At 47.8% G+C, this 13891-nt stretch overlaps 1 protein-coding gene across 1 annotated transcript; it reads right to left on the bottom strand.

Annotated features, from left to right (window-relative positions):
• Positions 1–4407: 4407 nt before the first annotated feature.
• LOC135897400 (scoloptoxin SSD976-like) lies at positions 4408–9803 on the bottom strand. The gene is made up of 2 exons (XM_065426015.1): positions 9472–9803; positions 4408–5878 (listed from the first exon to the last, which is right to left on the bottom strand). The coding sequence occupies exons 1-2, from the start codon at positions 9775–9777 to the stop codon at positions 5159–5161; spliced, it is 1026 nt and encodes a 341-aa protein (XP_065282087.1). The 5' UTR covers positions 9778–9803; the 3' UTR covers positions 4408–5158.
• Between the last annotated feature and the right edge of the window lie 4088 nt (positions 9804–13891).

Below are 13891 nucleotides of genomic sequence, written 5' to 3'. Positions count from 1 at the left end.
GAAACGCGGCCTGTTCCGTGGTCCGATCCCGGAGGTCGTGCATAACCGTGCCAAACCGCAAACGGCAACTGGCAAACGGGTTTGTGTTTGAATTGCCGCGTAACAGAATTATGTTTTCTGATATATTCAAATTACAATCCGACGCTATCATGTCTGTATAGGTTGTATGTAAGTCGTATTTTGCCAATTTTCCGACGCATTTTACTTTGAGAAATTCAATCAGTTCGGTAATGGCTACGCGTCACGCGGAGGACCTGCGTGGTTCGGTATGATATTTTTCGCTCACGGACAACGCCGCCGAAGCCGACGCCAGATTTTTGTCGATGTCGCGTTAATATAATCAGAAACATGTGTAAATCTAACCAGAGAAGTGCTCCATGTGGATTATTAGAAGTTCACGGCCACTGTGCAGTAACGACACACACACACACACACACACACACGCACACACCACGGCGGTCATATGCTGAACTAACCCTGGACGCACATAATCAATGCAAGTTCACGGAGTTCGGGTATTTGTGCGATAGTTTCACGTGATGCGTCCTAAGGCCTCTGTCTGCACACGCGTATACACACACAAGAATGTCGTGCTGTTGACGCAGAGACCTCGAGGCAAGCAATTACAGTAAGCATGTAAAGTTTGAGTGTCCACGGTAGCTGCGCATGGCGTCCGCTAACGCCTCTGTGTTTACCGACTAGCGGACGCAAAAGAGTGCGCGCGCTGACCGGGCAATCGGCACGTGCGTAGCGAGAACTGCGACGCGTGGCGATGAGACGCAGTGCGCGCTCGATCGAGCTCTGCGGATGTCCACGCACACGCTTGCTTAATAAGCTGCGGCCGTCCCGACCGAATGGCGACATCCCGCTCTGCCCGCTACTTTTCGCTCTTTATACCACGCGAGTAGAACTTGAAATCCTGGATCCGGGTTGTTCATTGATTGACATCCGCAGTAATCAAAGTGCCGATTGAAGGATTCGCGGTTCTAATTGTGTCCCCTGTACATGGCGCCCGAAGGTTAACAGCGGGCGCGTTTTTGTTGATTTGGTTCTCGCTTCTTTCGGACATATGTCTTACGGTACAAGCGCGTGCGTCACTTTCCTCATAAACGTAATTGTGATCGACTGCTCGACGATTGCTTAATCGGATTTAACGTATCAATGTTAACACCGGGACTATTTGAGACATGCTGTGCAGCGCTCCTCGATGATATTGACCAGTTTTCTTTTTCCCTCTATCATTCACTTAAATGACGAGCATAACTTCAAAATTTTGACATGCTCGTGTATCTTGTTTAAATTCCTGTGTACTGTTAATTACACACGATAACTTTTATGCGAAGCATATTACTAGAGCTCAACCCAGCTCCTCAGGCGCGGCGGTGTCGCCTTCAATACCACGTGACACCGTGACGTCACGACAAAGGAGAAACGAGGCTCCAACTCGCGCCGTCGCTCGCGGCGTCGCGGCGGTATATAAGCAGCTGCGCTTGCCTCTGCTAGACACTCACGAGGTGAGATGCCTCCTGGAGACAGAGCTGCTCGTTGGAATGAGAAGCGAAGGTTGCGGCGTGTTACAGAGACTGTTTCTAGGTGGCTTTGCTACGGCGCAGCGACTACGCGCCCCGCATCGGACGCGGTGAGCGTCGAGCAACGCAGCGTTCGGCGCGACAACGAAATGTGCGTCTGAGCAAGCGCCGCACGCCTGAGCCGACGCCGACGACACCGGCTTTTCTGCGACACGAGCTCCTTAACGCTGTCGCGTTAAAATAAAGGCTAGTATGCTTCGCATCCTGGGCTTACCTTAGCTAAGCCACAGCCAGTTTTTTTTTTTTGCGTTCTGCTCTCGTCGAAATGCGGCCGCCGTGGTCGCCACAATTGAGTGCTTTAACTTTTGTTCCTCAACAGTATACTGCACCGAGTCAAATAAGATTACCTTGTTGGGTTTAATGTCCGGAAACTGCAGCACAATTGGTATGTGAGGGACGCCGCGCGGATGGGCTTCGTATGAAGTTCGAGCCCCGGTGGTTTGGTGAATGAGCTCCCGAAACTAAGCAGGCCAGCGTTTTAGCATTTTATCGAGCGTATACGAGTGAGCCTCACATAATCCATAAGTCGAATTGCTGTTTCGAGAATTTTGTTTTAAGTGAGAACAATGGGCTATGTGTAGGGGAGAGAGAAAAAAAAGAAGGCCTATAAAACTGCAGCCAGTAACACTCCACAATTATTCGACGAGCCCCAGATCTTCCAAAATTGGACGACCCAAAATCTGCGAAATGGCCCCTCTATAAAGTACCGTCGTTGGCATCTGCAAGAACTCTCGAAAGCAGAGCGAAAGGGGAATGGCACCCGGTGCACCTCAACAAGCAGCTTCAAAAATTCAACGCTTTTGAAGCTCTCAGGCGTACCTCACTTTCTAGAAGGCCATTTGTTGGCAAGTACCTTACGTCTGCTCGGTTGAATCTTGCCGTATTGGTTTCTCGAGAGTTGTAAGAAACTGTTTGACTCTTGCAAGATGAAACCTAAAAGAAAAACAAGAAAATGGAGGGTGGGGTGGGGAGGTTACGAAGCACGTGCGACAATGTGTCTTCTTCGCCCACTTAGCAGCACTACAATCGCAGCGCTCTGTTGCAGTTGCAAGCGGAGGAATATTACGTAGCGCCGCCGAGTTGTCTATAGGGTCACTTTCCTTGTTTGGGGAAAGATTCCAATACAAGTCACGTTTGTAGTTTTTGAGGCAGTGCATATCGCACGACGTGTGCAAAAAAGCGTGCCCGACGGATGCGTCAGAAGCATACTTGTTTTGGCATTCGCTTCTCAGAATCGTAATGTACAGCACGGACTCGCACGAAGTTTGTCTCTCTCTCTCTCTCTCTCTCTGCAACACACCGGGCACGTGACACGACCGCGCACGTGATGCGAAGCTGCACACGGTCGAGGTTGTGTGTGGCAATTTATGGAACGAGAAATGAAGTACCGCACGCGTATAGCGAGAGTCGTGCCTCGCGTATAGCCAAACCACGGCTGTGTTGATTACTTCTGCGCGGCGACGTTTCAGGAATTTCCGCCGTCTGAGGAGAATAGGTGGCGCAACCAGCGTCTAACCAGCGCACGTGTTAAAGTATTTTTGGAGCGCTTACGATAACCACGTGGCGGGTCAGAAAACGTTGCGTAAGTGTACGCGCTCATCTTCGAGTTAGTTACCACTGCGACGTCATGGCCTTCGTGACTCATTCTGGGGAATTCTCGCCATCGGTGAGTACAGAGCTAAACTGCATAAGGCAAAGTAAGGTGCCAACGCACGAAAAGCCAAGTTGGAAGGTTGTCAACTCTGTCATAACGGAAGAGTCGCCTTCTACTCGGTTCTTGTGCGGGACGACAACAGCTTTACTTTATTTTTTTTTTCTTTGCGCAAGGCTATTTTATTTTATAGACAGCTTCTTAGCGGCTGGCAACGCTTGTCAAACGGTCCATAAGTTGAGCGAGAAGGGCCAGAAGAAAGACAGCAGGCCATCACCTCCCACTTCTGGGTTTCGAGCGCGCGTCCTCTGAGGTTTGACGTTAGTTGTTAATCTCTCAGAGGCTACTGTGAGATACACGTTTCAGATAACACACTTCAACAACTATTACTACGTTCAAGAAAAAAAAAATGCCTGACGATTACCATACTCTATAACACGAAATTTGAGCGCAGCTCGATAGGTGCTTTCATTTCGCCATATATTGAGGCAAATGAATTTGAGACCGAAATCACAGCACGGACTGGCAGTGGGCCGGTGCCGTCGGCACCTTCGCGACGGGAGGGGCAGTATGGGAATGCTGGTGTGATGAGCGGCACCGCAGTCAGCTGAGGAAGAAGACGACGACGGACGCGCGATCAATTCATTCATTCATTCATTCATTCATTCATTCATTCATTCATTCATTCATTCATTCATTCATTCATTCATTCATTCATTTAAAGTATTTGAGAAGTTGATAGATACATTCTGTAAGTAAAGGGGATGTACGGCAAGTATTAAAGCACAAATATATATAAAAAAGAAAACACCGAGTAGTAGTAGTAGTAGATACATAAAAAACAAAAGGCAAGTAACGCACAATGAAGCTCCGCGGATAACATGTATAACTCAAGGAGGACAAGAACAACGGTTTCAATTGTCAGCGGAAGAAATAAAAATACGCGGCCACAGGGCCATAAAAATAATATGCAGTTAAAACATAGTATAGAACAGTGGACACAAGGCAAGTGTCTGAATATAAACCATCAATAAGTAATACCATTTAGGAGGTGCTATTGAAAGAGAGATAGCGGCTAATACAACTAGATTACAGTAAGCGCGTGAATGTGAAATGCAGAATAATCAACGTAAGAAGAAGACACACACACAAGAAAAGAACGGCAACTAGGCCAAACGTAATATTATTTAGTGTTAGGAAAATGCGCGATTAGTAGATGTAAATGCTACGTGGTTTGTCTCTACGGCACATCAGGAAAGTCGATTGTGAGGTGAATTGCTCGTTGCGAGAGCCGATGAGAGCCATAGGCGTGCACCGAGCTCAACTATAATCAATCTTCTTGACCCGTAATGGGGAACGTCAGGATCAGGGACGTAACCAGGAGGATGGCCCACTGGACACGTGCCTCCCCTTCTCTCTCCTTCCATTCAGTCTTTGGTCAAGCGCATGCCCACCCCCACTCCCTCCGGAAAGATTACAGGCTACGTCACTGGTCAAGGTGTAAAACTGATAGCTTATGTTGTGGACTTGCATGTTCTCTTGTTCTCTGTCGTCTACGTTATTACGGTCACACGACGTCAAATAACTCCAGCCCACCCTTATCCCGCAAAAGAAGGTGTGTGGGGAACGATGCGAACGGCAGAAAAGCACGCTGGACTCGTGTAGGATGAACCTAAATTCATAAGCACTTCGCCAACATTTATCAGCAGACACATGTGCTTCTTATACGTACCGTTGGCACACTTAAATCATTCGATAAGTACACAGATATGAAAAAAGAAATCCGCTCGTAACGCAAAAAAAAGAAGAAAGTATCGCGAGAAGCAGCAGCACAAGACAACCAGTTTCAGTCACGCGTTTGTGATCATAGAAACGAAACCGTTCCAAAAACGAATGCAAAATATGTTGGCATGGTCCACTATTCCTCCGCCGGGGGGACATCGGAAGCTGCCCGCGTTCCAGTCAAGTAATCGGTACGAGCGATAACGCGCCAACCGACGACGAGGCCAACCAGCAAGGACACCACTACGGCTAGGGACACGGCAAGTGTTACGTAAGGCCACATCGTAGTCTCCGCTTCCGGTTCGGAAGAAGGCGACATGTCGGGAGGGCTCGGCGGTGGAGAATTGGGCCCAGGTGCCGGCAAGGGTTTGTCCCCGGGTTTCTCTGCGGGCGCTTGGTCGCCGCACAGACCCGTAGCTTGGCTGCAGTGGGTGGCCGGTGGACACGCGCTGCACGTAGCGCCCTCCTGGTAGACGGGCCGCCGCCTGTAGTTCCCAGCCGGAGCGTAGTTGCACGTGTACTTGCGCATGTACGGGTACCGCGCCCCGGCGACCGAGTAGTAGACGTAGCCGCAGCCGATGTAGCGAGTGTTGGCCCAGATGGCCTGAGTGAAGTGGCCCGTGGCCATGGATGAGACTGCTACGCCGGGATACTGACTGATGTACTTCGGCGGGAAGAACGTGTGCTCAACGTACCACTCGTCGATGGCATTCGTCCAGTTGGGCACGCCGACCGGGAACGTCTGTCCATCCCACGCAAGGTTCTGGCCCGTGATTTGGAACCGTGACGTGAAGCGGTCATCGCGCGTGTCGTGGTTCAAAGATCCGTCGGATGGCGTGCAGAGGTTGGCGTGGGCCTGTCACAGCGTATAGATGGAAATCCCGATGCACGTGTTAAGATCTACACGACTGATTGAAGAAGAAAAATGAAAGAGATAGCCATAATCGGTGCGGAAGATAGAATGCCGGTACAGATTCTAATAAAAAAAAACATTCGAACATGGACGAGTACCGAGTAGCGGTCCCCATCTCCCAGTTTTGAGTCTCTGGCTTAATTAGCGAATCTGTTGCAGTCGTCTCTGACTGGATCGAAGTAGTCATGGTTAAGTCTTAGTCATAATAATAATAATATTTGGGGTTTTACGTGCCAAAACCACTTTCTGATTATGAGGCACGCCGTAGTGGAGGACTCCGGAAATTTCGACCACCTGGGGTTCTTTAACGTGCACCTAAATCTAAGCACACGGGTGTTTTCGCATTTCGCCCCCATCGTAAGTCTTAGTCATAAAGGACGCCGAGCAGGAAGTTTGTCATCATAAGAAGCGATGCGCACTTGCAGTACATAAGGGGAAGAAATGTATTTTAATTCTGGGATTGGGTGTCTTTTAATGAACAATTTTCTAGGCACAGATGTCTAACAGCGTTCATATCAAATGAGAGGCTGTTTCTTGGCGCTAAAAAAAGGTCTACTTCGTTTGGGTTCTATATTACAGCACACCACTATGACCGCCTGCTATCGCGCCTAATAGGTACTGATGGGCTAGTTGATAACTTATGATTTACTTAAGCAGCGCACTTGAAGAAATGCGAACGCACGAGGCGGGCGATGATACGCTCGAGCGCTTGTGCATGTCCTCATAATTTCTATCTCTCTGTGCTTTTTTAAGTGCGCTATTTAACTAAATCTAGTTGGAGCACCTTCTGTATAGTCGACAGTGTGAGAAAACACATGGCGCGCTTCCCAAATCATTGGGGACTCGCGCAGGGTGCAACCATTTGCGACGTCGTTTTTTGCTTGCATCCTAGTGTGCTATAGGTCAGGCCTGCTCTTGCTAAATCGGATCATTCTTGTCAACTTGACCTTTTAAGTAAAGGTTAAGAAGTTTACTCCTTAGCTGAAAGTTGGTGTCTTTATAGGACTTAAATTACTAAAGCAAGAAGGTTTCTGGGTCTTCAGAAGCGTAGACTGTGTTAAGTACTCTAAATATAGTTACCGTGCAACGGCAGTTACCTGTACGTAGATGTTGAAATAGGCGGTACTGAGTAAAAATGGAGAAATGGAATTAATTTGTCGAAGCCTAGTAAAGGGTATATATATAATTGGGAAATTTACCCAGTTTGTTATCTCGTCTAAAGTTAGCATTCAGCACTCAAGGACTATGCACCCATTCCGGAATCTCGGACTCCAATTCCATTGCCATTCCATCTGCCAGACTGGCGCGCCAACATTGCGTTCCCATTCCATTCTGGGTGTTTGAAAATGTGGAATGATTCCGGACTCGTTTCAATTGCGGAGTTGCCACTTCGCAGCTCTGGTTTTAGCAGAACGTTTTCTTATACGCGCTCCGCTCGCGTACACCACCTCCGCCGCAACGGTTTAACGAAAAAGGAATGGGTTTTAGTTGAGCGTGCATGCGCAAAAAGGACGTGTAGTCGCATGCGGTGCCACCTTTTGATAGAAGCTCAATAAACAGCCGCAAGTATGTAGCATTTTATTCGAGTTGATGAGTGTCAAGCAAGGATATTACTTTAATGTTGCAAATCTTTGACGATTGATGACATGCATATATATATATATATATATATATATATATATATATATATATATATATATATATATATATATATATATATAGATATATATATATATATATATATATATTCCCTTACGGGCGCGGGGCATTGTCACACAAAGGCTGCGAGGCTACAGCGAATCGAAGAAGCTGGACGTGCCACTTGTGTACTCGTCAAAAAATCGTGGTATTCGCAACCGTACTTTTGGCGCCGCGTGCTTACCCTCGTCTCGTTTCGTTAGGCACTCCATGATGCAAAGCGCCTTCCGAGCAGATCAGCCGACCCGCGGCTAGGATAGCCACCCTAACGCGTATTTTCGTTCGTCTCGCTTGCAGCGCTTGCGCGTTCCTCTCGGCGAGCTCGGAGGCGCACGTCCGCTCGCACGCTCGCTGCTGAGCGCTCAGCGCATGCGCACTTCCGACTCCGCTCGCTGGCTGAGCGGAGCGGGGCACAGGAAGTGTTCTGCTAAAACTGTCTTTTATACTCACGCACGCGGCCTGAGCGATTCAGCTATGAAGGCTCCCTTACGTCACCGTTCCGAGATGCCTTCGCAGCGCAACGCTAAACCTTAACGTCGCCTTCCATGCTTAGCCTTCGGGAAAAACAGATACTTTTACTGCGCCAGCAGCTCGAAACTGGGTTTGCCTTGTCCGCCCGTCCGTCCTGTTACGCTGTCAGCCACGACACACAGCGAGGAAGAGGAGATGGAACAAACCTTTATTGAAACCGGGGGCGCTATAACGTAAAACTATTCCAAAGTTTTCTATTCCAATTCTGCACTCAGCCCCCCGCGATTGGTCAAAAACTTTTTTGGAACACCCCCATTTCACCTGTCTGTCACGTGACGTCACGAACACCGCGATAGCTCCCCATCTGATATGATGTGTAAACACTGATTATGCATGATTTGACCGAACAAAAGAAAAATAGTTATTTGTGATTCGATGCCTATTCGCAATTAGCCCTCGGCTATTGGTCAAAAGTTTTCGGGCTGCACCCACTCCACCTGCCTGTCACGTGACGTCAAAAAACCGCGAATACTCCCGCGTCAAAGTGACGTGTACGCTTTAAAGATGCATTAATATGCCGAACAAAACTGAATTTTCTTCTGAATAGCCGCAGCCTGCCCCGTTCCGAAAGGAATAAAAGATGGCTGCCGCCGATCGCTCAGGCAATGGCTACTCGCACCAGCCGGAAAGCATTGGTTTATTTGCGTGTTATGAAACTTTTTCCGTGGCCGCGTAACGTTTTCGAGCGCCTTCGGCACGTTTACGACCTCGTTCTGCCAACTCTTCTTTGCTGAGAATCCGTTTTACCGTCATTCTTAAGCTTCCATGGCATGCCGCCGCGATTTTCGACCAGCCACCGCGAGCTAAGTCAGAAAAAGTGAACCAATCGCAGACGCCGGCCTCACCCTCTTCATCCGGTTGTCGATTTTCAGTGCACTGGCTCGGCCCCATCGAATCCCTCTCCACTTGAGCGTGCTTCTCGCCTCTTGTCAGCCAATTATATAACACAAGCCGCACAGTGCAGGAAATGTTATTCGTTTGTCAAGCAAACAAAAGTGACCTCCCATGAACGAGGAGAGCGTTTGATTGGTCTGTTCAGACAACCCTGCGGGCCACCGCCAGATGCTTACGTCGGCGGTTACGCAAATTTGACGTCAGGAGATTGGAATAAAAACACATTGGAATAACTTTATGTTATAGGGCCCCAGTATGCAGTTCAGTGTCTGGGCATATAGGCCTCCCACGTGGGGACGTCGAGGTCTTGCCTCTTCGCCGCCTCGCAGGCCTGCAATCAATCCACTCAGTCATTCGGTCAGTCAATTCCTTTCTTTTCAGAGCGCACATGAATATTCAGACTAGACACTCACCTGTGCCACCTGCGCCATCTCGTCGTCCCAGATCAGCTCCTGCATGTCGGCTGCCGGTGAAAATCCGCGCAGCCGCCCCTGCGCCACCTCACTCCGGTGTTCGTTGTGGCGGTTCACAATGAGGGCTCGCTGAGCGGCGTCCACGCCCGCCTCGCGTATGGTGCACAGATTGTTGGGCGGCTTGCACAGTGTGTGCGTCGGTCTCTTCCGGCGCACATCCGGCGGGCATTGGGCCTCGGCTGGTGTCCACAGCGACGTCCACACCGTCCCCAGGAGCAACGGGCCGACAGCAGCGGCGGTCGTCATCCTTGTCTTGGTTCGGTGCCTGCGGATACGGCTCAACCCACTACGGGGTATCGGCCATGCATCGGGCGGCAGTAGGTAAAAAGGGAAGAATACTTCAGTAGAACTTTGCAATTTAAGGATGCCATTATGTGAATACTAATCGTTGATGTCAATTTTCAGGCTATATTATTTTAAAATTTGAAGTCAGTATTCTTGTGTTGATATTGAGGAAAGTAAAACGATGAAATTATCAGGGTCGTCTCTTTGTTACACTTACAAAATGAAATATGGCATCAAATACGTTCCTATTGCAGTATACTACTGCACACGCCCCAAGAGAAACTATCATAGAAAGCGTAATGACCAATCTAAGTTGGCGAAAGGGACCTTCGGGTTTCAGGTTCGTTTCAATGAAAACATTGAGGGTAAGGTGCTAAATCCGGCCTGTGGGAATAAACATTAAGCGTTGGTATTCGGCAACGCATTCTCTATGAATGAAACTTTCTTGTTTAACACCGTCTGCGGTGCCAAGAGAATCTAAGCTCCTGAAGATCTGTGTTATTTAATACACGAGACTTGGCATGTTCTTCTTGAACACAAATTTTCAAAAATCTTGCAGCCGTGATGTATGCCGAAGGTTTTAGGGTCTCAGCAGCGGGCCTTTAAGAGATGCCGCCGCGAGTGCGTCTGCTGACTCGTTTAAAGTGAGTCCCACGTGTTCTGGTACCCATACCAAACGGATGAGGCGTAAATGTTTGGGCATAGATGAATCAAACTCTCGGATAATATTGCATGAATTTGGCACTGATAGAGCAGAACATACGAATAAGGAGTCGGTCACGATTAAGGCTGAAATAATAGACGAGGGAAGTTTTCGTAGAACTAGAATGATAGGCAATAACTCTGCTTTAAATATTGGTGTAAAGTCGGGCAGTCGAAGCGAGAAAGACCAATTTATTGATGGCGAGGAAACGCTTACACCTGCATTCTCTTTACTGACAGAAACATCTGTGGCTGTTACTGTAGCTATATGGAGGTTCTCAAAGTGGTCATCTAACAAACCTTTCAGGTGTCTAATACGCAGAAGCTCAGCGTTATTAGGAAATATATAATCGAATTCAATGCTTACGGTCGCACTATGTAAACTTGGGATAACCGCATCACGGATTGATACTTTTAATGGTTCTAATAGCTTCTGCACAATAAATACCTGGGGACGATGCAGTCAAGAACATTGATTCGAAAAGAATGCAGTCGGCTCTCCAATAAACGCATGGGAGGAGTGCCTCTGGGGAGAAGCCTACATATTCAGTAATGTTTGGACTGTGAGTATCCGAAATCGAGTTTGGAGAGAAAGCAGATGAGCTTCATGATAAAGAATATTATTCGCTACAAGTGTTGGAAGGCCAAGACAGGCGTAATGATTCGCTGAAATAATGACAGGGCGTAATTGATAGGCAGGACCTCCATAAAATAACACGCAACCAAACTGCAGCACAAGGTTTACACGTTTGAGCATCAAAATCCATGTTCTCAATATTTTCTGAACTAGATTCACAACTGTTACCACCCTCGCGTTCGACATGAGATTCCAAAGATTCAGTGTCGCCAGGACTGCGGGGTGAGGCCTCTACCGATACGCATTTGTCTATATGCTCATGGGAAACTGTAATCCCAGAAACATATTGTCGCGCAGCAACCTGCAAAAGTTGTGGCATCTGAGCAGTGAAAGCTTGTCCAATGGTCTTTGAAAGGCTCAATAAAAGACTGTCATGGGCTTTTGCCGTAGCTCTACCCCCAGCAGCAACTACAACATCACCAAGAAATGGATCCATAGCTTTTGAGGGACGTGCAGCAGCTTCAGCGTGTGCACCGTGATTTCGCCAATACAACAACCCGTGTCTCATAGCACGAACATCGCTCCCGTTCTATATCTTGCAGAATTTGAAGGTCTTGGCCTCTCGCAGGACATTTCGAACAGCCCGCAGGACGGGTACCTTCACACAAACAGCATCGCTCACTCTGGGATGGACACGTCGTTGCAACATGGCCATATCGCCAACACTGAATGCATTGCAGTAGGCGGGGGGAAAGAGCTTCAACCCTGTATATTAAAGGTCATGCCTTGATCTCTGACGGCCAGGTTGTGCCTGCAAAAGTCGCAATGACCGACTCCCTGGGGCCTCGGATATCCATAAACTCGTGAAGATCGGTAGACGGATGTGGCACCTTACATGGAAAACATCTGCAGTGCCTCGGAAGCATGCAGACTCGCGTCGACTCCTCGAACGGAAGCTAGATGAACAAGAACAAAAGGGCTCACTAGGTGACTCGCGAACATTCCATAGTTTTGAAGGTCGGAGACACAGGTTTGGTCGAGCGAACAACATATAATTACTCCTCTGCCCAATTGCAGGATATCGGCTATGCTCTGGAAGTGCGGGTAGCTTTCCGCAGCTCTTCTTGAATGGCCTTCGGATTCTTCACGCGGATGAATGCCCGGTTAGTCGGCACTAGGGCCACGGGAAAGCTGAGAATGCCACTGCGCAAGGAAACCTCTATAGGGATATCATTAGTGGGAAGGGAAGCCCTACAGAGGAAAGACTGCTGGTTGAGAGAAGAAAGATACATCAGGAACTCATAGTGAGACCAGCCAGATTATCAGAAGAAAATACTAAACGAAAATAGGAACTAATAAAGCTCCCGGTGCTTAACTATTACCGCGCAACACGAGGCCTAGGGAGAGCGTCCGTAGAACGCCAATGTGTATCGGTTTACAGCAACCGATACACAAAGTCGCCTTTTTCTTCTTCTTCTTGCATCGTACTGAAATAAATCTTCATATCCCCAGGCTCTTGATGATGATTAAGTTGCTACTGTCCTTTGAAGCGGGTGACCACAACGAATACATTGGGCCAAAAACAAACAAAAACGCTCAGTGGCTCGCACCCACTATGCGGGACTGGCCAAAAAAATGGGTGGATTGTTTCACGTTGCATTCAGAAAGGAAAGCCATCGACACGCTACAGAGTAAATGCTGTTGAAAGGCGAAACCGATAAAACCGGAGGAATGACGGCACAGGATGCACATAATATTTAATTGAAAAGCACTAAAAATTTAACATCGACTTAAAACTGAATTCTATAAAGGCGGAGTAAACATCTCTTATTGATGAATCTGTGAGTTGAGCCCACAAATAAAACAATGGGGTTTCATAAGCCCAGGCCAATACTTTGAAGAGGTAGTTCCGAGATTCATTATCTTTTAGCAGTACAAATAAACAGTAAACAGTAAAGCGGTCACAAGATAGACAGATGTTTCAAATTGTGCGTTCCTCGTTGCAAATAGAGCACAAAGGAGATGGCAACAAGCCTGAACTGTGTAAGTAAATGTTCACGAGGACTGGGGGAAGTTGAGATGTGCCAGCGCAATTGTGTGAAAAAGACGTCAAGTGTAATCATCCTTGCAGCCTAACATAGAAATCAGTATCCTTCTCCGCCAAATCGTGCTGCTGCTGATAACTTTCTAAAAAAAAGTGTCACAAATCAACAGTGGGGGATAGAACAAGAATTAAGCTTGCCTTGCTGCTGTCGTTGATGAGGATCTCTTCGGAAACAGAGGCACTACCTACCATGCAGGATAGGCGAAGGATCAGGCAGTCTGTTCACAAAGATTTTGAATTATGATATACGAAATCTTTAAAATATGACGTTAGCGACAGATAAAAAAAGAAAAAGCAGATAAATAAAGCAAGAAGAAAATGGCTGTAAAAGAAAAGGATGAAACTAGAAAGATTGACGGTGGCAATCAATAATGGGGCACTGAAGGCGAAAAAAAAGGAACATAACATCACGCCACTTGCTGCACCCTCGCGAAGATGTCGCTGCCACAGGGTGCAGCGGTAGCATCCTCCGGAGGCTACGAGTCCCAGTGTCCCCTCTTTTAGTAATGTACCTCAGTTGCCTGCGAGAGCCCCCTCCACCCACTGCGCGTTAGACATAAAAATTTCGCATGCGTAAATGTTAAATACCTTCGCATGCGAAAGCGAACAAGCCCGAATTACTTGACATTTGCCAACAACAGCAGTGGTGCCCGCTTGTCTGCTTTAGTTTTTGCACAACTTGCCCAAAAATC

The sequence above is a fragment of the Dermacentor albipictus genome, chromosome 2 (genome assembly GCF_038994185.2).
Source record: "Dermacentor albipictus isolate Rhodes 1998 colony chromosome 2, USDA_Dalb.pri_finalv2, whole genome shotgun sequence".
In the NCBI taxonomy this organism is placed as follows: Eukaryota; Metazoa; Arthropoda; class Arachnida; order Ixodida; family Ixodidae; genus Dermacentor; species Dermacentor albipictus.
Note: the sequence above shows the minus strand (reverse complement) of the source record. Positions and strands in the feature narration are given on the sequence as shown.